At 22.4% G+C, this 22,660-nt stretch overlaps 1 protein-coding gene across 17 annotated transcripts in view; it reads left to right on the top strand.

Moving 5' to 3' along the window:
* Positions 1 to 22,660, top strand: part of LOC145259755 (bromodomain adjacent to zinc finger domain protein 2B-like) — a 401,536-nt gene that overhangs the window by 249,506 nt on the left and 129,370 nt on the right. For 10 of the 17 annotated variants that reach the window (XM_080117480.1, XM_080117479.1, XM_080117475.1 and 7 more), the window contains one exon: positions 88 to 126. The exons of the other annotated variants lie outside the window; for them this stretch is intronic. In XM_080117480.1, coding sequence (XP_079973606.1) covers positions 88 to 126 — 39 coding nt within the window. The remainder of the gene's footprint in view (positions 1 to 87; positions 127 to 22,660) is intronic. 17 annotated transcript variants of the gene reach the window in all.

Here is a 22,660-nt window from a genome sequence, read left to right as displayed (position 1 = left end):
ATTTTGTGTTTTGTCCATCTTTTTTAAAAAAACGAAATTTAACTTTGAATTTTCCAACTATGATTTGTTCCTGTTATTTTCTTCTAGAAAACGCGTACCAAGCCGTACGCATGGAAAACAACGTAGGTTCGTTCCTCTGTTTGTAAAGTCGCTTCAGTCTGTTTGACAATTTCAGAAAAAAAAACATGTTAATCTTTTGCAAATATTTTGGGAAAAGGGTTTTTAATTTGAACTCTTCTAAGATTTTTGGGTGTAAAAAACATTTAATTTGTGTAATACAACATAACCGTTTCCCGTATGCATTAAAAGCCACCGTACTACTATGTTATAAAAATGAAAAAAAATATTGAATTTTAAGTAAGAAATTGGTACCTAGGTAATTATCATGTCGCAAATAGTAACATATCCAAAAAGTTATGGAAAACGATAAGGTAGAAAAATAATTATTCACAAGAAAAAACATTTGTAAAATCTAGCGATCTGGTTTCAAAATATAAACTACTGATTTCAATTGGAGAGTTAACAGGGGAGGTAATTAAGTTTTCAATTACTCACAAATTCAATCAGTTGGTTTTTTATATATATAAAAAAAAATTCACAAATTATGTATATCTGTTAAGTTTATTTTTGTTTTCTGAATAAATTCTGTCTGCTTTCAACTGAGTTACTTTTCTTTTTGCTTACGTCAAATGACTCAATATGTCCGACCCAGCATGTAATCTTATCAAAATTTTTAACCCGTATCGGAACTGTTTTTAATAAACAGTTATTTTTTTACCTTATTGTTTGTCATCATTTTTGGACGTGTTACTATTTGCAACATGACAATTATGTAGGTACTGTTAGTTTTACTTGAAATTCAATATTTTTTCATTATTATAATAGAGAAGCACCGAAGCCACATACACAACTTTTAACTTGCATTGCTCACTTGAAGCAATAAACACCTTTTGTATATTTTGGCTGTTCAAATTATAAAATCCTATCAAATAACAAAATAAGATACAATTACTTTGTATAATAAAAATGAAAACCTTCTTTTTCGGCTTTACTTTTAATTTGATGCCTTAAACTTAGATAATGGATATGGTTGGACAATTAACTGCCAATTTTTGCATGTAGCATTGTGTCCTATTAGCAACAACACTCGTTGCAATGCTTATAGATACTAACTTGGGTGCCCGGCGTTGCCTGGATGTTTGGAGGTGTGTGTTGAGCAAAAAAAAAAGTGGCAGTAGGCAGGCAAGCAGGCTCGAAGGAGGAAAAGAACATGAAAAAAAGAAAAACATGATGTCTTTGCTGTTGCGTCCATTTCCAAACCAGAAGTGGCAAAAGTTTAAATTAAGGCTAGTCAATCGAAAAGAAGAGATGACTTTCAAAAATATTGACGAAAAAAGCGCCTGTCCTCCTTGTAGAAAAGTGTCCATTTGATGGTGAAGGAATTAATGTTTTTGGCCAATTTTTTGATATTTGTCGTCCGAAGAGTCGAGCTTCAATACCGATCTTATTAATTTTATTTATTGCAGACTATTATCCTCATCTTTGGCCGAAACATTGTGAAAAAAACTAAGAAAAAGATGAGGATAATAGTCCATAATAAATAAAATTAATAAATAAAACTCATCTTAATAATGAATTCCAATTAAATAATATATACAATCTTGTTGAAAGTTTTAGACATACATACATACATACATACCTACATACATACATACATTTAAACAGACAGATGAGATTTATATATAGATCGTACTATATGCAAAACTAGTTTTATTTTCAGTATAAAAGATAACAGCACAAAAATGCACAATCAATTTAGCATGAGAAAATGACCATTCTTCATGAGTGGAATGGTCGACCTTATAAATTCAAGATGGCCGCTATTACAATATATGAATTAGTCGAATCTTATAATTTCTTATAATTGATGCCCTCGTTCACTCTCAAGAGACAATGGACACTTCTGTACAGGTAGCTATGCATGTAATTATGAGGCAAGTGTTGTGAAATCGCCAACCACACCTCTCCTGAATCGGCACTGCTTGGGGTCAGTGGCAAGGAGAGACCGAAGAATGACCAGATACAATGCTGAGATAAGCGGAGAGCATGTACAGCAAACCAAATGGGTACCCACTTTAGTACTGACCAGGCTCAACGTTGCTTAACTTTGATGATCTAATGGGAAACCAGTGTGTCAGTGTGATTATGTTGTATAATTTATTTTGATAGTCCGACGTATATGCTACAATTCTTATAAACATTGTTTGGTCATACAATAACATGTTAATTTACAGTGTCAAAAAAAATTAGGGTTAATGTTATTAATAGGGCCAGAATAACAGATTATTCTCAGTACCTTTTGACTCGTGAGGATACATCTGACATAGTTAGACATAGTTAATCAACTGAGAACCACCTCACTATATATAAATACATTTAAGATATCAACATATATATCCTAGAGTCAAAACAACGAAAAGAATATTCTGTTGTCCTTGCCCTAGTTATTAAAAATCTGATGTTGAAAAAAACCTGTTAAATGAAGATGAATTTAACGATGGTAAATTTTTCATAAGTGTCCACTATATGGTTGACACTGTTGATTTGTAATGTCAACCCAAAATTTGACCCAACAAATCATTATTAGGCGTGCGATATTATTTTGCTATTTTACCAATTAACTCCTGAAATATTTTCATCCCTCCCTCATCAGTGTATGTTGTTCAAGTCTCTATTCCATATTTAATACTTGATATCCAACACTTGGAGAGAGTTCAAAGACTGGATACTCAAAAGGTACAAGACCTATCACATCTGTTGTACAAATGCCGACTCAAAAGTTTAACCGTTTCTCCCTTGAGTGCTGATGTTTACGCAGTGATATCATTTTGGTCTAACCCTAACCTTAACTCTAACCCAACCATTATGATTTCACTCAGAATCTATGATTCACTTTTGCATCTGAAATAGATCAACGCGGACATTGCCAGAAACTGTTGTATCCCCAATTTTGCTTGATTCAGAGGAGGACTGCTTTATCAATCAGGATACCTGAAACTTAGAATGCCTCCCTCCCCTCAGTTTTAATATCAGAGTTTTCCTTCTTCTAGATGGAAGACCTGACAAGATTTATGGGTTCGTTACATTAAGAGGGGTAAAGATGTGCCTGGTTTTTACACCAGGTATTTCTCCCCCCCCCCCCGCATGTATGAAAATATTAAATATCTAACTTTAAAGTTTTGCTCTATTCTGAATAAATAAGCGTAGGATTTGGAGATAGATTTCCTTCTTACATTAAGTTTTAGCAAATGCACTAACAATGAATTTGGACGTTTGAGTCTGCTGTGTAAATTTCTACCCCTCTCCCTTTCCCTACATGGCAGTTGAAGTTTTACATATTTATTTACTTATTTTTTGCCATATTTATACCTTTCAAATTTAGTTATGGATTTTTTTTTAAGAAGAAACTTGCTAATTTGGATTATTTAGGTTAGTTTTAACTTGTATAATTGTAAAAATTGGTTGTGGAAAGTTTTCTGGTACCATCTCGAAGAATCTGTGGGAGATGAAAAACAAAAACCCTTACCCAAAAAACTTGCTTTTTTTTTTTTCTATAACTTTTTTGTGTTTGCTTCAAGGTAAACTTTTTTATGAATATTTTTTTGCCTGTTTATGTATTAATACGCTTGTTTTGTTATTCTTGTCAGAGCTTTTTGTGCTTGTTTAACTTTTATGCGTAAATTTTTTGTTGCAATTTTGTGTTTTAAGTATTCATATATTTGACTAATTGAACCATATCAATTTAGCCATCCATTTTTAGTGCCAATATATTTAACTTAATTGAACCATATCAATTTAGTCATCCATTTTTAGTGTCAATATATTTAACTTAATTGAACCATATCAATTTAGCCATCCATTTTTAGTGTCAATATATTTAACTTAATTAAACCATATCAATTTAGCCATCCATTTTTAGTGCCAATATATTTAACTTAATTAAACCATATCAATTTAGCCATCCATTTTTAGTGCCAATATATTTAACTTAATTAAACAATGTCAATTTAGCCATCCATTTTTAGTGCCAATATATTAAACTTAATTAAACCATATCAATTTAGTCATCCATTTTTAGTGTCAATATATTTAACTTAATTGAACCATATCAATTTAGCCATCCATTTATAGTGTCAATATATTTAACTTAATTAAACCATGTCAATTTAGCCATCCATTTTTAGTGTCAATATATTTAACTTAATTAAACCATATCAATTTAGTCATCCATTTTTAGTGTCAATATATTTAACTTAATTAAACCATATCAATTTAGTCATCCATTTTTAGTGTCAATATATTTAACTTAATTGAACCATATCAATTTAGCCATCCATTTTTAGTGTCAATATATTTAACTTAATTAAACCATATCAATTTAGTCATCCATTTTTAGTTTCAATATATTTAACTTAATTGAACCATATAAATTTAGTCATCCATTTTTAGTGTCAATATATTTAACTTAATTAAACCATATCAATTTAGTCATCCATTTTTAGTGTCAATATATTTAACTTAAACCATGTCAATTTAGCCATCCATTTTTAGTGTCAATATATTTAACTTAATTAAACCATATCAATTTAGTCATCCATTTTTAGTGTCAATATATTTAACTTAATTGAACCATATCAATTTAGCCATCCATTTTTAGTGTCAATATATTAAACTTAATTGAACCATATCAATTTAGCCATTCATTTTTTGTGTCAATATATTTAACTTAATTAAACCATATCAATTTAGCCATCCATTTTTAGTGTCAATATATTTAACTTAATTGAACCATATCAATTTAGCCATCCATTTTTAGTGCCAATATATTTAACTTAATTGAACCATGTCAATTTAGCCATCCATTTTTAGTGTCAATATATTTAACTTAATTAAACCATGTCAATTTAATCATCCATTTTTTTGTCTCCTTATATTAGATTCAGAACAATCCACTGATATCACTCTAGGAATACAAATAGGACTTCACTCATTCTCATGATGATGATGGCGTCCAGTTCAAACTTAAACTGGATAAGTACCCAAATATAGACCATATATATTTGATAGATAATCGGGTGATGGGAGTGGGAAGGGTTGGACATTTAAAGTTCTTGATGAATTATAAAATTGAAAGAATTAATTTTATAGATATAAACTTGATATGTAAATTACTTAATGCTTAAAAGCTTTTTAGCAAATTATTTACTTGTCCGCCATCGCGCCTTTATTACTTTAAGCTAACGAATGTTTTGTTTTAATATTTTATTCTTTTATTTGTTTTTATTCAGGGGAGATAACCTGACCCTATTAATGTGCGTAAAATTTTAATTATAAATTTTGAAGTTATAAAGAAAACGATAGGTACTTTATCTCTAAGTAAACGTTTATTTCCATTTTGCGTATTTAATGCTTAGCAATATATCTGCAGGCGCGTTTATATATTAGTGATCGGATCATTCTAATATTTCTTGATTTTGATCCAATGGTAATTCACATTTCAGTACTTAAAAACCTAAATATTTAGTTATACAATTTTGTTAAAATATTTTTTTAAACATTTTTAAATTACGATAAAAACCCATGTAAAATGTCCATATATTTTTTTTGCAAACATAAAAAAATACACATGTCGTGCGGGGAGAAGGGCGATATATATATGTTATAGATTTTTTCTTGAACTTGAATAAATTTTTTTTTCTAAGTTGAAAAATTAATGTCCGCATTACAATTTTTACCACATTTTAAGAATGCAGATTGAAAAAAAAAAATTCTGTTTTAATTTTTATTGTAGGCTCTGAAATTTTTGTAAGGGGTAGGGGGGATTATTATTTTTCTTAGAAATCGTCAATTTAGTTGTAAGAAAGTAATTCATTTCATTTTGAATCCTTTTTTTTTTTTCTTTTGCACACCTGCGTGCCCATGAATGTGATTATAGTCGTGAACTTACAAGTAATGATTAAAATAAGAAAAATTGTCGTATCTCCGTTGTTTTTTGTTCAGAATTTTATATTTGGATGTCAAAGAAAAGTAAAAAATAAATAGCAAGTGAAGATATTAGTGATTATGTTAAGTACTATGTGGCTCTTATTTCATTCTGGTTTTACCCTTATTATAAAATTTAATGAGTGGTTTTATAGAGCTTGGAACGGATTAGACAATTTACATGTAAAACGCCTTACAGGATACAAAAATTTCAATATAGGAAAGCCAAGTCAGAACCAATTGATTTTGTATCTACTATCTAACTATTTATCTTTCTTTCTCTCTCTCATATATATATATATATATATATATATATATATATATATATATATATATATACTTGTTTATTGTTATATAAACATGCTCACATCCCGCTGCTACAAATAGCCACTTGTTTCAATCAAACAACAGATATCATCAGGCAGCGACTTGACAATTCAAATGTAGCAGCGGGATGTGAGCATGTTTATATAACAATAAACAAGTATTATCAGCTCTTTTTATTGAGCACTATCTAACAACCTCGTTGAATTCATTAGTCCATTAGCTTTGAATATAAAAAAACCCGAGTATATATATATATATATATATATATATAACTTTATTCGATTGGCAAAATTTTGGAATAATTATAAAAAAGTGAACCATATCGTAAATTCAATCAACTAAAAAATGGAAACCGGGGTGAGGAAAAGAAAAAAAAATAATTTTCAGACTTATGACCCTTGAAAATGTTTGTCTGAACGAAAAGCGCTTTGGGTATATTTTAACGATCTTTTTTTAATCGACTTATTTATTTTATTTAATTGTACATATAACTTGCCCCATTATATATATAATTTTTTTTTCTTTTCCTCACCCCGGTTTCCATTTTTTAGTTGATTGAATTTACGATATGGTTCACTTTTTTATAATATATATATATATATATAAATAATTAGTATAAAAATATAATTATTGCACATAAAGAGACAAAATGGGACAATACAAAATTTACAAATGACAGCAAGTATTTATTTTTTATGAACTGTTTAAAAATGCTAATTAGGCATTCAGATGATTTCTTTTAGATCATTCGTCGTTTCTATAGAGTATTTCAAAATATTTAGTTTTCCATTTGTTCATTTCAATTTTTTTGTTTTTCATAATTTGTTATTTGTTTGTCTCTACTATAAATATAGAGTATTTCAAAATATTTAGTTTTCCATTTGTTCATTTCAATTTGTTTTGTTTTTCATAATTTGTTATTTGTTTGTCTCTACTATAAATATAGAGTATTTCAAAATATTTAGTTTTCCATTTGTTCATTTCAATTTTTTGTTTTTCATAATTTGTTATTTGTTTGTCTCTACTATAAATATAGAGTATTTCAAAATATTTAGTTTTCCATTTGTTCATTTCAATTTGTTTTGTTTTTCATAATTTGTTATTTGTTTGTCTCTACTATAAATATAGAGTATTTCAAAATATTTAGTTTTCCATTTGTTCATTTCAATTTGTTTTGTTTTTCATAATTTGTTATTTGTTTGTCTCTACTATAAATATAGAGTATTTCAAAATATTTAGGTTTCCATTTGTTCATTTCAATTTGTTTTGTTTTTCATAATTTGTTATTTGTTTGTCTCTACTATAAATATAGAGTATTTCAAAATATTTAGTTTTCCATTTGTTCATTTCAATTTGTTTTGTTTTTCATAATTTGTTATTTGTTTGTCTCTACTATAAATATACAGTATTTCAAAATATTTAGTTTTCCATTTGTTCATTTCAATTTTTTGTTTTTCATAATTTGTTATTTGTTTGTCTCTACTATAAATATAGAGTATTTCAAAATATTTAGTTTTCCATTTGTTCATTTCAATTTTTTGTTTTTCATAATTTGTTATTTGTTTGTCTCTACTATAAATATAGAGTATTTCAAAATATTTAGTTTTCCATTTGTTCATTTCAATTTGTTTTGTTTTTCATAATTTGTTATTTGTTTGTCTCTACTATAAATATAGAGTATTTCAAAATATTTAGTTTTCCATTTGTTCATTTCAATTTGTTTTGTTTTTCATAATTTGTTATTTGTTTGTCTCTACTATAAATATAGAGTATTTCAAAATATTTAGTTTTCCATTTGTTCATTTCAATTTTTTTGTTTTTCATAATTTGTTATTTGTTTGTCTCTACTATAAATATAGAGTATTTCAAAATATTTAGTTTTCCATTTGTTCATTTCAATTTGTTTTGTTTTTCATAATTTGTTATTTGTTTGTCTCTACTATAAATATAGAGTATTTCAAAATATTTAGTTTTCCATTTGTTCATTTCAATTTTTTGTTTTTCATAATTTGTTATTTGTTTGTCTCTACTATAAATATAGAGTATTTCAAAATATTTAGTTTTCCATTTGTTCATTTCAATTTTTTGTTTTTCATAATTTGTTATTTGTTTGTCTCTACTATAAATATAGAGTATTTCAAAATATTTAGTTTTCCATTTGTTCATTTCAATTTGTTTTGTTTTTCATAATTTGTTATTTGTTTGTCTCTACTATAAATATACAGTATTTCAAAATATTTAGTTTTCCATTTGTTCATTTCAATTTGTTTTGTTTTTCATAATTTGTTTGTTTGTCTCTACTATAAATATAGAGTATTTCAAAATATTTAGTTTTCCATTTGTTCATTTCAATTTGTTTTGTTTTTCATAATTTGTTATTTGTTTGTCTCTACTATAAATATAGAGTATTTCAAAATATTTAGTTTTCCATTTGTTCATTTCAATTTTTTGTTTTTCATAATTTGTTATTTGTCTCTACTATAAATATAGAGTATTTCAAAATATTTAGTTTTCCATTTGTTCATTTCAATTTTTTTGTTTTTCATAATTTGTTATTTGTTTGTCTCTACTATAAATATAGAGTATTTCAAAATATTTAGTTTTCCATTTGTTCATTTCAATTTTTTGTTTTTCATAATTTGTTATTTGTCTCTACTATAAATATAGAGTATTTCAAAATATTTAGTTTTCCATTTGTTCATTTCAATTTTTTGTTTTTCATAATTTGTTATTTGTCTCTACTATAAATATAGAGTATTTCAAAATATTTAGTTTTCCATTTGTTCATTTCAATTTTTTTGTTTTTCATAATTTGTTATTTGTTTGTCTCTACTATAAATATAGAGTATTTCAAAATATTTAGTTTTCCATTTGTTCATTTCAATTTGTTTTGTTTTTCATAATTTGTTATTTGTTTGTCTCTACTATAAATATAGAGTATTTCAAAATATTTAGTTTTCCATTTGTTCATTTCAATTTGTTTTGTTTTTCATAATTTGTTATTTGTTTGTCTCTACTATAAATATAGAGTATTTCAAAATATTTAGTTTTCCATTTGTTCATTTCAATTTTTTGTTTTTCATAATTTGTTATTTGTTTGTCTCTACTATAAATATAGAGTATTTCAAAATATTTAGTTTTCCATTTGTTCATTTCAATTTTTTGTTTTTCATAATTTGTTATTTGTTTGTCTCTACTATAAATATAGAGTATTTCAAAATATTTAGTTTTCCATTTGTTCATTTCAATTTTTTGTTTTTCATAATTTGTTATTTGTCTCTACTATAAATATAGAGTATTTCAAAATATTTAGTTTTCCATTTGTTCATTTCAATTTTTTGTTTTTCATAATTTGTTATTTGTCTCTACTATAAATATAGAGTATTTCAAAATATTTAGTTTTCCATTTGTTCATTTCAATTTTTTTGTTTTTCATAATTTGTTATTTGTTTGTCTCTACTATAAATATAGAGTATTTCAAAATATTTAGTTTTCCATTTGTTCATTTCAATTTGTTTTGTTGTTCATAATTTGTTATTTGTTTGTCTCTACTATAAATATAGAGTATTTCAAAATATTTAGTTTTCCATTTGTTCATTTCAATTTGTTTTGTTTTTCATAATTTGTTATTTGTTTGTCTCTACTATAAATATAGAGTATTTCAAAATATTTAGTTTTCCATTTGTTCATTTCAATTTTTTGTTTTTCATAATTTGTTATTTGTTTGTCTCTACTATAAATATAGAGTATTTCAAAATATTTAGTTTTCCATTTGTTCATTTCAATTTTTTGTTTTTCATAATTTGTTATTTGTCTCTACTATAAATATAGAGTATTTCAAAATATTTAGTTTTCCATTTGTTCATTTCAATTTTTTGTTTTTCATAATTTGTTATTTGTCTCTACTATAAATATAGAGTATTTCAAAATATTTAGTTTTCCATTTGTTCATTTCAATTTGTTTTGTTTTTCATAATTTGTTATTTGTTTGTCTCTACTATAAATATAGAGTATTTCAAAATATTTAGTTTTCCATTTGTTCATTTCAATTTTTTGTTTTTCATAATTTGTTATTTGTTTGTCTCTACTATAAATATAGAGTATTTCAAAATATTTAGTTTTCCATTTGTTCATTTCAATTTTTTGTTTTTCATAATTTGTTATTTGTTTGTCTCTACTATAAATATAGAGTATTTCAAAATATTTAGTTTTCCATTTGTTCATTTCAATTTGTTTTGTTTTTCATAATTTGTTATTTGTTTGTCTCTACTATAAATATAGAGTATTTCAAAATATTTAGTTTTCCATTTGTTCATTTCAATTTGTTTTGTTTTTCATAATTTGTTATTTGTTTGTCTCTACTATAAATATACAGTATTTCAAAATATTTAGTTTTCCATTTGTTCATTTCAATTTGTTTTGTTTTTCATAATTTGTTATTTGTTTGTCTCTACTATAAATATAGAGTATTTCAAAATATTTAGTTTTCCATTTGTTCATTTCAATTTGTTTTGTTTTTCATAATTTGTTATTTGTTTGTCTCTACTATAAATATACAGTATTTCAAAATATTTAGTTTTCCATTTGTTCATTTCAATTTGTTTTGTTTTTCATAATTTGTTATTTGTTTGTCTCTACTATAAATATAGAGTATTTCAAAATATTTAGTTTTCCATTTGTTCATTTCAATTTGTTTTGTTTTTCATAATTTGTTATTTGTTTGTCTCTACTATAAATATAGAGTATTTCAAAATATTTAGTTTTCCATTTGTTCATTTCAATTTTTTGTTTTTCATAATTTGTTATTTGTTTGTCTCTACTATAAATATAGAGTATTTCAAAATATTTAGTTTTCCATTTGTTCATTTCAATTTGTTTTGTTTTTCATAATTTGTTATTTGTTTGTCTCTACTATAAATATAGAGTATTTCAAAATATTTAGTTTTCCATTTGTTCATTTCAATTTGTTTTGTTTTTCATAATTTGTTATTTGTTTGTCTCTACTATAAATATAGAGTATTTCAAAATATTTAGTTTTCCATTTGTTCATTTCAATTTTTTGTTTTTCATAATTTGTTATTTGTTTGTCTCTACTATAAATATAGAGTATTTCAAAATATTTAGTTTTCCATTTGTTCATTTCAATTTGTTTTGTTTTTCATAATTTGTTATTTGTTTGTCTCTACTATAAATATAGAGTATTTCAAAATATTTAGTTTTCCATTTGTTCATTTCAATTTGTTTTGTTTTTCATAATTTGTTATTTGTTTGTCTCTACTATAAATATACAGTATTTCAAAATATTTAGTTTTCCATTTGTTCATTTCAATTTGTTTTGTTTTTCATAATTTGTTATTTGTTTGTCTCTACTATAAATATAGAGTATTTAAAAAATATTTAGTTTTCCATTTGTTCATTTCAACTTTTTTCTTTTTCATAATTTGTTATTTGTTTGTCTCTACTATAAATATACAGTATTTCAAAATATTTAGTTTTCCATTTGTTCATTTCAATTTGTTTTGTTTTTCATAATTTGTTATTTGTTTGTCTCTACTATAAATATAGAGTATTTCAAAATATTTAGTTTTCCATTTGTTCATTTCAATTTGTTTTGTTTTTCATAATTTGTTATTTGTTTGTCTCTACTATAAATATAGAGTATTTCAAAATATTTAGTTTTCCATTTGTTCATTTCAATTTGTTTTGTTTTTCATAATTTGTTATTTGTTTGTCTCTACTATAAATATAGAGTATTTCAAAATATTTAGTTTTCCATTTGTTCATTTCAATTTGTTTTGTTTTTCATAATTTGTTATTTGTTTGTCTCTACTATAAATATAGAGTATTTCAAAATATTTAGTTTTCCATTTGTTCATTTCAATTTGTTTTGTTTTTCATAATTTGTTATTTGTTTGTCTCTACTATAAATATACAGTATTTCAAAATATTTAGTTTTCCATTTGTTCATTTCAATTTGTTTTGTTTTTCATAATTTGTTATTTGTTTGTCTCTACTATAAATATACAGTATTTCAAAATATTTAGTTTTCCATTTGTTCATTTCAATTTGTTTTGTTTTTCATAATTTGTTATTTGTTTGTCTCTACTATAAATATAGAGTATTTCAAAATATTTAGTTTTCCATTTGTTCATTTCAATTTGTTTTGTTTTTCATAATTTGTTATTTGTTTGTCTCTACTATAAATATAGAGTATTTCAAAATATTTAGTTTTCCATTTGTTCATTTCAATTTTTTTGTTTTTCATAATTTGTTATTTGTTTGTCTCTACTATAAATATAGAGTATTTCAAAATATTTAGTTTTCCATTTGTTCATTTCAATTTGTTTTGTTTTTCATAATTTGTTATTTGTTTGTCTCTACTATAAATATAGAGTATTTCAAAATATTTAGTTTTCCATTTGTTCATTTCAATTTTTTGTTTTTCATAATTTGTTATTTGTTTGTCTCTACTATAAATATAGAGTATTTCAAAATATTTAGTTTTCCATTTGTTCATTTCAATTTTTTGTTTTTCATAATTTGTTATTTGTTTGTCTCTACTATAAATATAGAGTATTTCAAAATATTTAGTTTTCCATTTGTTCATTTCAATTTGTTTTGTTTTTCATAATTTGTTATTTGTTTGTCTCTACTATAAATATAGAGTATTTCAAAATATTTAGTTTTCCATTTGTTCATTTCAATTTGTTTTGTTTTTCATAATTTGTTATTTGTTTGTCTCTACTATAAATATAGAGTATTTCAAAATATTTAGTTTTCCATTTGTTCATTTCAATTTGTTTTGTTTTTCATAATTTGTTATTTGTTTGTCTCTACTATAAATATAGAGTATTTCAAAATATTTAGTTTTCCATTTGTTCATTTCAATTTGTTTTGTTTTTCATAATTTGTTATTTGTTTGTCTCTACTATAAATATACAGTATTTCAAAATATTTAGTTTTCCATTTGTTCATTTCAATTTTTTGTTTTTCATAATTTGTTATTTGTTTGTCTCTACTATAAATATAGAGTATTTCAAAATATTTAGTTTTCCATTTGTTCATTTCAATTTTTTGTTTTTCATAATTTGTTATTTGTTTGTCTCTACTATAAATATAGAGTATTTCAAAATATTTAGTTTTCCATTTGTTCATTTCAATTTGTTTTGTTTTTCATAATTTGTTATTTGTTTGTCTCTACTATAAATATAGAGTATTTCAAAATATTTAGTTTTCCATTTGTTCATTTCAATTTGTTTTGTTTTTCATAATTTGTTATTTGTTTGTCTCTACTATAAATATAGAGTATTTCAAAATATTTAGTTTTCCATTTGTTCATTTCAATTTGTTTTGTTTTTCATAATTTGTTATTTGTTTGTCTCTACTATAAATATAGAGTATTTCAAAATATTTAGTTTTCCATTTGTTCATTTCAATTTGTTTTGTTTTTCATAATTTGTTATTTGTTTGTCTCTACTATAAATATACAGTATTTCAAAATATTTAGTTTTCCATTTGTTCATTTCAATTTGTTTTGTTTTTCATAATTTGTTATTTGTTTGTCTCTACTATAAATATAGAGTATTTCAAAATATTTAGTTTTCCATTTGTTCATTTCAATTTGTTTTGTTTTTCATAATTTGTTATTTGTTTGTCTCTACTATAAATATAGAGTATTTCAAAATATTTAGTTTTCCATTTGTTCATTTCAATTTTTTGTTTTTCATAATTTGTTATTTGTTTGTCTCTACTATAAATATAGAGTATTTCAAAATATTTAGTTTTCCATTTGTTCATTTCAATTTGTTTTGTTTTTCATAATTTGTTATTTGTTTGTCTCTACTATAAATATAGAGTATTTCAAAATATTTAGTTTTCCATTTGTTCATTTCAATTTGTTTTGTTTTTCATAATTTGTTATTTGTTTGTCTCTACTATAAATATAGAGTATTTCAAAATATTTAGTTTTCCATTTGTTCATTTCAATTTTTTGTTTTTCATAATTTGTTATTTGTTTGTCTCTACTATAAATATAGAGTATTTCAAAATATTTAGTTTTCCATTTGTTCATTTCAATTTGTTTTGTTTTTCATAATTTGTTATTTGTTTGTCTCTACTATAAATATAGAGTATTTCAAAATATTTAGTTTTCCATTTGTTCATTTCAATTTGTTTTGTTTTTCATAATTTGTTATTTGTTTGTCTCTACTATAAATATACAGTATTTCAAAATATTTAGTTTTCCATTTGTTCATTTCAATTTGTTTTGTTTTTCATAATTTGTTATTTGTTTGTCTCTACTATAAATATAGAGTATTTCAAAATATTTAGTTTTCCATTTGTTCATTTCAACTTTTTTGTTTTTCATAATTTGTTATTTGTTTGTCTCTACTATAAATATACAGTATTTCAAAATATTTAGTTTTCCATTTGTTCATTTCAATTTGTTTTGTTTTTCATAATTTGTTATTTGTTTGTCTCTACTATAAATATAGAGTATTTCAAAATATTTAGTTTTCCATTTGTTCATTTCAATTTGTTTTGTTTTTCATAATTTGTTATTTGTTTGTCTCTACTATAAATATAGAGTATTTCAAAATATTTAGTTTTCCATTTGTTCATTTCAATTTGTTTTGTTTTTCATAATTTGTTATTTGTTTGTCTCTACTATAAATATAGAGTATTTCAAAATATTTAGTTTTCCATTTGTTCATTTCAATTTGTTTTGTTTTTCATAATTTGTTATTTGTTTGTCTCTACTATAAATATAGAGTATTTCAAAATATTTAGTTTTCCATTTGTTCATTTCAATTTGTTTTGTTTTTCATAATTTGTTATTTGTTTGTCTCTACTATAAATATACAGTATTTCAAAATATTTAGTTTTCCATTTGTTCATTTCAATTTGTTTTGTTTTTCATAATTTGTTATTTGTTTGTCTCTACTATAAATATAGAGTATTTCAAAATATTTAGTTTTCCATTTGTTCATTTCAATTTTTTGTTTTTCATAATTTGTTATTTGTTTGTCTCTACTATAAATATAGAGTATTTCAAAATATTTAGTTTTCCATTTGTTCATTTCAATTTGTTTTGTTTTTCATAATTTGTTATTTGTTTGTCTCTACTATAAATATACAGTATTTCAAAATATTTAGTTTTCCATTTGTTCATTTCAATTTGTTTTGTTTTTCATAATTTGTTATTTGTTTGTCTCTACTATAAATATAGAGTATTTCAAAATATTTAGTTTTCCATTTGTTCATTTCAATTTTTTGTTTTTCATAATTTGTTATTTGTTTGTCTCTACTATAAATATAGAGTATTTCAAAATATTTAGTTTTCCATTTGTTCATTTCAATTTTTTGTTTTTCATAATTTGTTATTTGTTTGTCTCTACTATAAATATAGAGTATTTCAAAATATTTAGTTTTCCATTTGTTCATTTCAATTTGTTTTGTTTTTCATAATTTGTTATTTGTTTGTCTCTACTATAAATATAGAGTATTTCAAAATATTTAGTTTTCCATTTGTTCATTTCAATTTGTTTTGTTTTTCATAATTTGTTATTTGTTTGTCTCTACTATAAATATACAGTATTTCAAAATATTTAGTTTTCCATTTGTTCATTTCAATTTGTTTTGTTTTTCATAATTTGTTATTTGTTTGTCTCTACTATAAATATAGAGTATTTCAAAATATTTAGTTTTCCATTTGTTCATTTCAATTTGTTTTGTTTTTCATAATTTGTTATTTGTTTGTCTCTACTATAAATATAGAGTATTTCAAAATATTTAGTTTTCCATTTGTTCATTTCAATTTTTTGTTTTTCATAATTTGTTATTTGTTTGTCTCTACTATAAATATAGAGTATTTCAAAATATTTAGTTTTCCATTTGTTCATTTCAATTTGTTTTGTTTTTCATAATTTGTTATTTGTTTGTCTCTACTATAAATATAGAGTATTTCAAAATATTTAGTTTTCCATTTGTTCATTTCAATTTTTTGTTTTTCATAATTTGTTATTTGTTTGTCTCTACTATAAATATAGAGTATTTCAAAATATTTAGTTTTCCATTTGTTCATTTCAATTTTTTGTTTTTCATAATTTGTTATTTGTTTGTCTCTACTATAAATATAGAGTATTTCAAAATATTTAGTTTTCCATTTGTTCATTTCAATTTGTTTTGTTTTTCATAATTTGTTATTTGTTTGTCTCTACTATAAATATAGAGTATTTCAAAATATTTAGTTTTCCATTTGTTCATTTCAATTTGTTTTGTTTTTCATAATTTGTTATTTGTTTGTCTCTACTATAAATATAGAGTATTTCAAAATATTTAGTTTTCCATTTGTTCATTTCAATTTGTTTTGTTTTTCATAATTTGTTATTTGTTTGTCTCTACTATAAATATAGAGTATTTCAAAATATTTAGTTTTCCATTTGTTCATTTCAATTTGTTTTGTTTTTCATAATTTGTTATTTGTTTGTCTCTACTATAAATATACAGTATTTCAAAATATTTAGTTTTCCATTTGTTCATTTCAATTTTTTTGTTTTTCATAATTTGTTATTTGTTTGTCTCTACTATAAATATACAGTATTTCAAAATATTTAGTTTTCCATTTGTTCATTTCAATTTGTTTTGTTTTTCATAATTTGTTATTTGTTTGTCTCTACTATAAATATAGAGTATTTCAAAATATTTAGTTTTCCATTTGTTCATTTCAATTTGTTTTGTTTTTCATAATTTGTTATTTGTTTGTCTCTACTATAAATATAGAGTATTTCAAAATATTTAGTTTTCCATTTGTTCATTTCAATTTGTTTTGTTTTTCATAATTTGTTATTTGTTTGTCTCTACTATAAATATACAGTATTTCAAAATATTTAGTTTTCCATTTGTTCATTTCAATTTGTTTTGTTTTTCATAATTTGTTATTTGTTTGTCTCTACTATAAATATAGAGTATTTCAAAATATTTAGTTTTCCATTTGTTCATTTCAATTTTTTTGTTTTTCATAATTTGTTATTTGTTTGTCTCTACTATAAATATACAGTATTTCAAAATATTTAGTTTTCCATTTGTTCATTTCAATTTGTTTTGTTTTTCATAATTTGTTATTTGTTTGTCTCTACTATAAATATAGAGTATTTCAAAATATTTAGTTTTCCATTTGTTCATTTCAATTTGTTTTGTTTTTCATAATTTGTTATTTGTTTGTCTCTACTATAAATATAGAGTATTTCAAAATATTTAGTTTTCCATTTGTTCATTTCAATTTTTTGTTTTTCATAATTTGTTATTTGTTTGTCTCTACTATAAATATAGAGTATTTCAAAATATTTAGTTTTCCATTTGTTCATTTCAATGTTTTGTTTTTCATAATTTGTTATTTGTTTGTCTCTACTATAAATATACAGTATTTCAAAATATTTAGTTTTCCATTTGTTCATTTCAATTTTTTGTTTTTCATAATTTGTTATTTGTTTGTCTCTACTATAAATATAGAGTATTTCAAAATATTTAGTTTTCCATTTGTTCATTTCAATTTGTTTTGTTTTTCATAATTTGTTATTTGTTTGTCTCTACTATAAATATAGAGTATTTCAAAATATTTAGTTTTCCATTTGTTCATTTCAATTTTTTGTTTTTCATAATTTGTTATTTGTTTGTCTCTACTATAAATATAGAGTATTTCAAAATATTTAGTTTTCCATTTGTTCATTTCAATTTTTTTGTTTTTCATAATTTGTTATTTGTTTGTCTCTACTATAAATATACAGTATTTCAAAATATTTAGTTTTCCATTTGTTCATTTCAATTTGTTTTGTTTTTCATAATTTGTTATTTGTTTGTCTCTACTATAAATATAGAGTATTTCAAAATATTTAGTTTTCCATTTGTTCATTTCAATTTGTTTTGTTTTTCATAATTTGTTATTTGTTTGTCTCTACTATAAATATAGAGTATTTCAAAATATTTAGTTTTCCATTTGTTCATTTCAATTTTTTGTTTTTCATAATTTGTTATTTGTTTGTCTCTACTATAAATATAGAGTATTTCAAAATATTTAGTTTTCCATTTGTTCATTTCAATTTGTTTTGTTTTTCATAATTTGTTATTTGTTTGTCTCTACTATAAATATAGAGTATTTCAAAATATTTAGTTTTCCATTTGTTCATTTCAATTTTTTGTTTTTCATAATTTGTTATTTGTTTGTCTCTACTATAAATATACAGTATTTCAAAATATTTAGTTTTCCATTTGTTCATTTCAATTTTTTGTTTTTCATAATTTGTTATTTGTTTGTCTCTACTATAAATATAGAGTATTTCAAAATATTTAGTTTTCCATTTGTTCATTTCAATTTGTTTTGTTTTTCATAATTTGTTATTTGTTTGTCTCTACTATAAATATAGAGTATTTCAAAATATTTAGTTTTCCATTTGTTCATTTCAATTTGTTTTGTTTTTCATAATTTGTTATTTGTTTGTCTCTACTATAAATATAGAGTATTTCAAAATATTTAGTTTTCCATTTGTTCATTTCAATTTTTTGTTTTTCATAATTTGTTATTTGTTTGTCTCTACTATAAATATAGAGTATTTCAAAATATTTAGGTTTCCATTTGTTCATTTCAATTTTTTGTTTTTCATAATTTGTTATTTGTTTGTCTCTACTATAAATATAGAGTATTTCAAAATATTTAGTTTTCCATTTGTTCATTTCAATTTTTTTGTTTTTCATAATTTGTTATTTGTTTGTCTCTACTATAAATATACAGTATTTCAAAATATTTAGTTTTCCATTTGTTCATTTCAATTTTTTTTTTCCATAATTTGTTATTTGTTTGTCTCTACTATAAATATACAGTATTTCAAAATATTTAGTTTTCCATTTGTTCATTTCAATTTGTTTTGTTTTTCATAATTTGTTATTTGTTTGTCTCTACTATAAATATAGAGTATTTCAAAATATTTAGTTTTCCATTTGTTCATTTCAATTTGTTTTGTTTTTCATAATTTGTTATTTGTTTGTCTCTACTATAAATATAGAGTATTTCAAAATATTTAGTTTTCCATTTGTTCATTTCAATTTGTTTTGTTTTTCATAATTTGTTATTTGTTTGTCTCTACTATAAATATAGAGTATTTCAAAATATTTAGTTTTCCATTTGTTCATTTCAATTTTTTTGTTTTTCATAATTTGTTATTTGTTTGTCTCTACTATAAATATAGAGTATTTCAAAATATTTAGTTTTCCATTTGTTCATTTCAATTTGTTTTGTTTTTCATAATTTGTTATTTGTTTGTCTCTACTATAAATATAGAGTATTTCAAAATATTTAGTTTTCCATTTGTTCATTTCAATTTGTTTTGTTTTTCATAATTTGTTATTTGTTTGTCTCTACTATAAATATAGAGTATTTCAAAATATTTAGTTTTCCATTTGTTCATTTCAATTTTTTGTTTTTCATAATTTGTTATTTGTTTGTCTCTACTATAAATATACAGTATTTCAAAATATTTAGTTTTCCATTTGTTCATTTCAATTTGTTTTGTTTTTCATAATTTGTTATTTGTTTGTCTCTACTATAAATATAGAGTATTTCAAAATATTTAGTTTTCCATTTGTTCATTTCAATTTTTTGTTTTTCATAATTTGTTATTTGTTTGTCTCTACTATAAATATAGAGTATTTCAAAATATTTAGTTTTCCATTTGTTCATTTCAATTTGTTTTGTTTTTCATAATTTGTTATTTGTTTGTCTCTACTATAAATATAGAGTATTTCAAAATATTTAGTTTTCCATTTGTTCATTTCAATTTTTTGTTTTTCATAATTTGTTATTTGTTTGTCTCTACTATAAATATAGAGTATTTCAAAATATTTAGTTTTCCATTTGTTCATTTCAATTTTTTTGTTTTTCATAATTTGTTATTTGTTTGTCTCTACTATAAATATACAGTATTTCAAAATATTTAGTTTTCCATTTGTTCATTTCAATTTGTTTTGTTTTTCATAATTTGTTATTTGTTTGTCTCTACTATAAATATAGAGTATTTCAAAATATTTAGTTTTCCATTTGTTCATTTCAATTTGTTTTGTTTTTCATAATTTGTTATTTGTTTGTCTCTACTATAAATATAGAGTATTTCAAAATATTTAGTTTTCCATTTGTTCATTTCAATTTTTTGTTTTTCATAATTTGTTATTTGTTTGTCTCTACTATAAATATAGAGTATTTCAAAATATTTAGTTTTCCATTTGTTCATTTCAATTTGTTTTGTTTTTCATAATTTGTTATTTGTTTGTCTCTACTATAAATATAGAGTATTTCAAAATATTTAGTTTTCCATTTGTTCATTTCAATTTTTTGTTTTTCATAATTTGTTATTTGTTTGTCTCTACTATAAATATACAGTATTTCAAAATATTTAGTTTTCCATTTGTTCATTTCAATTTTTTGTTTTTCATAATTTGTTATTTGTTTGTCTCTACTATAAATATAGAGTATTTCAAAATATTTAGTTTTCCATTTGTTCATTTCAATTTGTTTTGTTTTTCATAATTTGTTATTTGTTTGTCTCTACTATAAATATAGAGTATTTCAAAATATTTAGTTTTCCATTTGTTCATTTCAATTTGTTTTGTTTTTCATAATTTGTTATTTGTTTGTCTCTACTATAAATATAGAGTATTTCAAAATATTTAGTTTTCCATTTGTTCATTTCAATTTTTTGTTTTTCATAATTTGTTATTTGTTTGTCTCTACTATAAATATAGAGTATTTCAAAATATTTAGGTTTCCATTTGTTCATTTCAATTTTTTGTTTTTCATAATTTGTTATTTGTTTGTCTCTACTATAAATATAGAGTATTTCAAAATATTTAGTTTTCCATTTGTTCATTTCAATTTTTTTGTTTTTCATAATTTGTTATTTGTTTGTCTCTACTATAAATATACAGTATTTCAAAATATTTAGTTTTCCATTTGTTCATTTCAATTTTTTTTTTCCATAATTTGTTATTTGTTTGTCTCTACTATAAATATACAGTATTTCAAAATATTTAGTTTTCCATTTGTTCATTTCAATTTCTTTTGTTTTTCATAATTTGTTATTTGTTTGTCTCTACTATAAATATAGAGTATTTCAAAATATTTAGTTTTCCATTTGTTCATTTCAATTTGTTTTGTTTTTCATAATTTGTTATTTGTTTGTCTCTACTATAAATATAGAGTATTTCAAAATATTTAGTTTTCCATTTGTTCATTTCAATTTGTTTTGTTTTTCATAATTTGTTATTTGTTTGTCTCTACTATAAATATAGAGTATTTCAAAATATTTAGTTTTCCATTTGTTCATTTCAATTTTTTTGTTTTTCATAATTTGTTATTTGTTTGTCTCTACTATAAATATACAGTATTTCAAAATATTTAGTTTTCCATTTGTTCATTTCAATTTGTTTTGTTTTTCATAATTTGTTATTTGTTTGTCTCTACTATAAATATAGAGTATTTCAAAATATTTAGTTTTCCATTTGTTCATTTCAATTTGTTTTGTTTTTCATAATTTGTTATTTGTTTGTCTCTACTATAAATATAGAGTATTTCAAAATATTTAGTTTTCCATTTGTTCATTTCAATTTGTTTTGTTTTTCATAATTTGTTATTTGTTTGTCTCTACTATAAATATAGAGTATTTCAAAATATTTAGTTTTCCATTTGTTCATTTCAATTTTTTGTTTTTCATAATTTGTTATTTGTTTGTCTCTACTATAAATATAGAGTATTTCAAAATATTTAGTTTTCCATTTGTTCATTTCAATTTGTTTTGTTTTTCATAATTTGTTATTTGTTTGTCTCTACTATAAATATAGAGTATTTCAAAATATTTAGTTTTCCATTTGTTCATTTCAATTTTTTGTTTTTCATAATTTCTTATTTGTTTGTCTCTACTATAAATATAGAGTATTTCAAAATATTTAGTTTTCCATTTGTTCATTTCAATTTTTTGTTTTTCATAATTTGTTATTTGTTTGTCTCTACTATAAATATAGAGTATTTCAAAATATTTAGTTTTCCATTTGTTCATTTCAATTTGTTTTGTTTTTCATAATTTGTTATTTGTTTGTCTCTACTATAAATATAGAGTATTTCAAAATATTTAGTTTTCCATTTGTTCATTTCAATTTGTTTTGTTTTTCATAATTTGTTATTTGTTTGTCTCTACTATAAATATAGAGTATTTCAAAATATTTAGTTTTCCATTTGTTCATTTCAATT

The sequence above is a fragment of the Euprymna scolopes genome, chromosome 35 (assembly GCF_053919585.1).
Source record: "Euprymna scolopes isolate OS-2025 chromosome 35, ASM5391958v1, whole genome shotgun sequence".
NCBI lineage: Eukaryota > Metazoa > Mollusca > Cephalopoda > Sepiida > Sepiolidae > Euprymna > Euprymna scolopes.
This window is presented reverse-complemented; position numbering and strand designations above follow the sequence as displayed.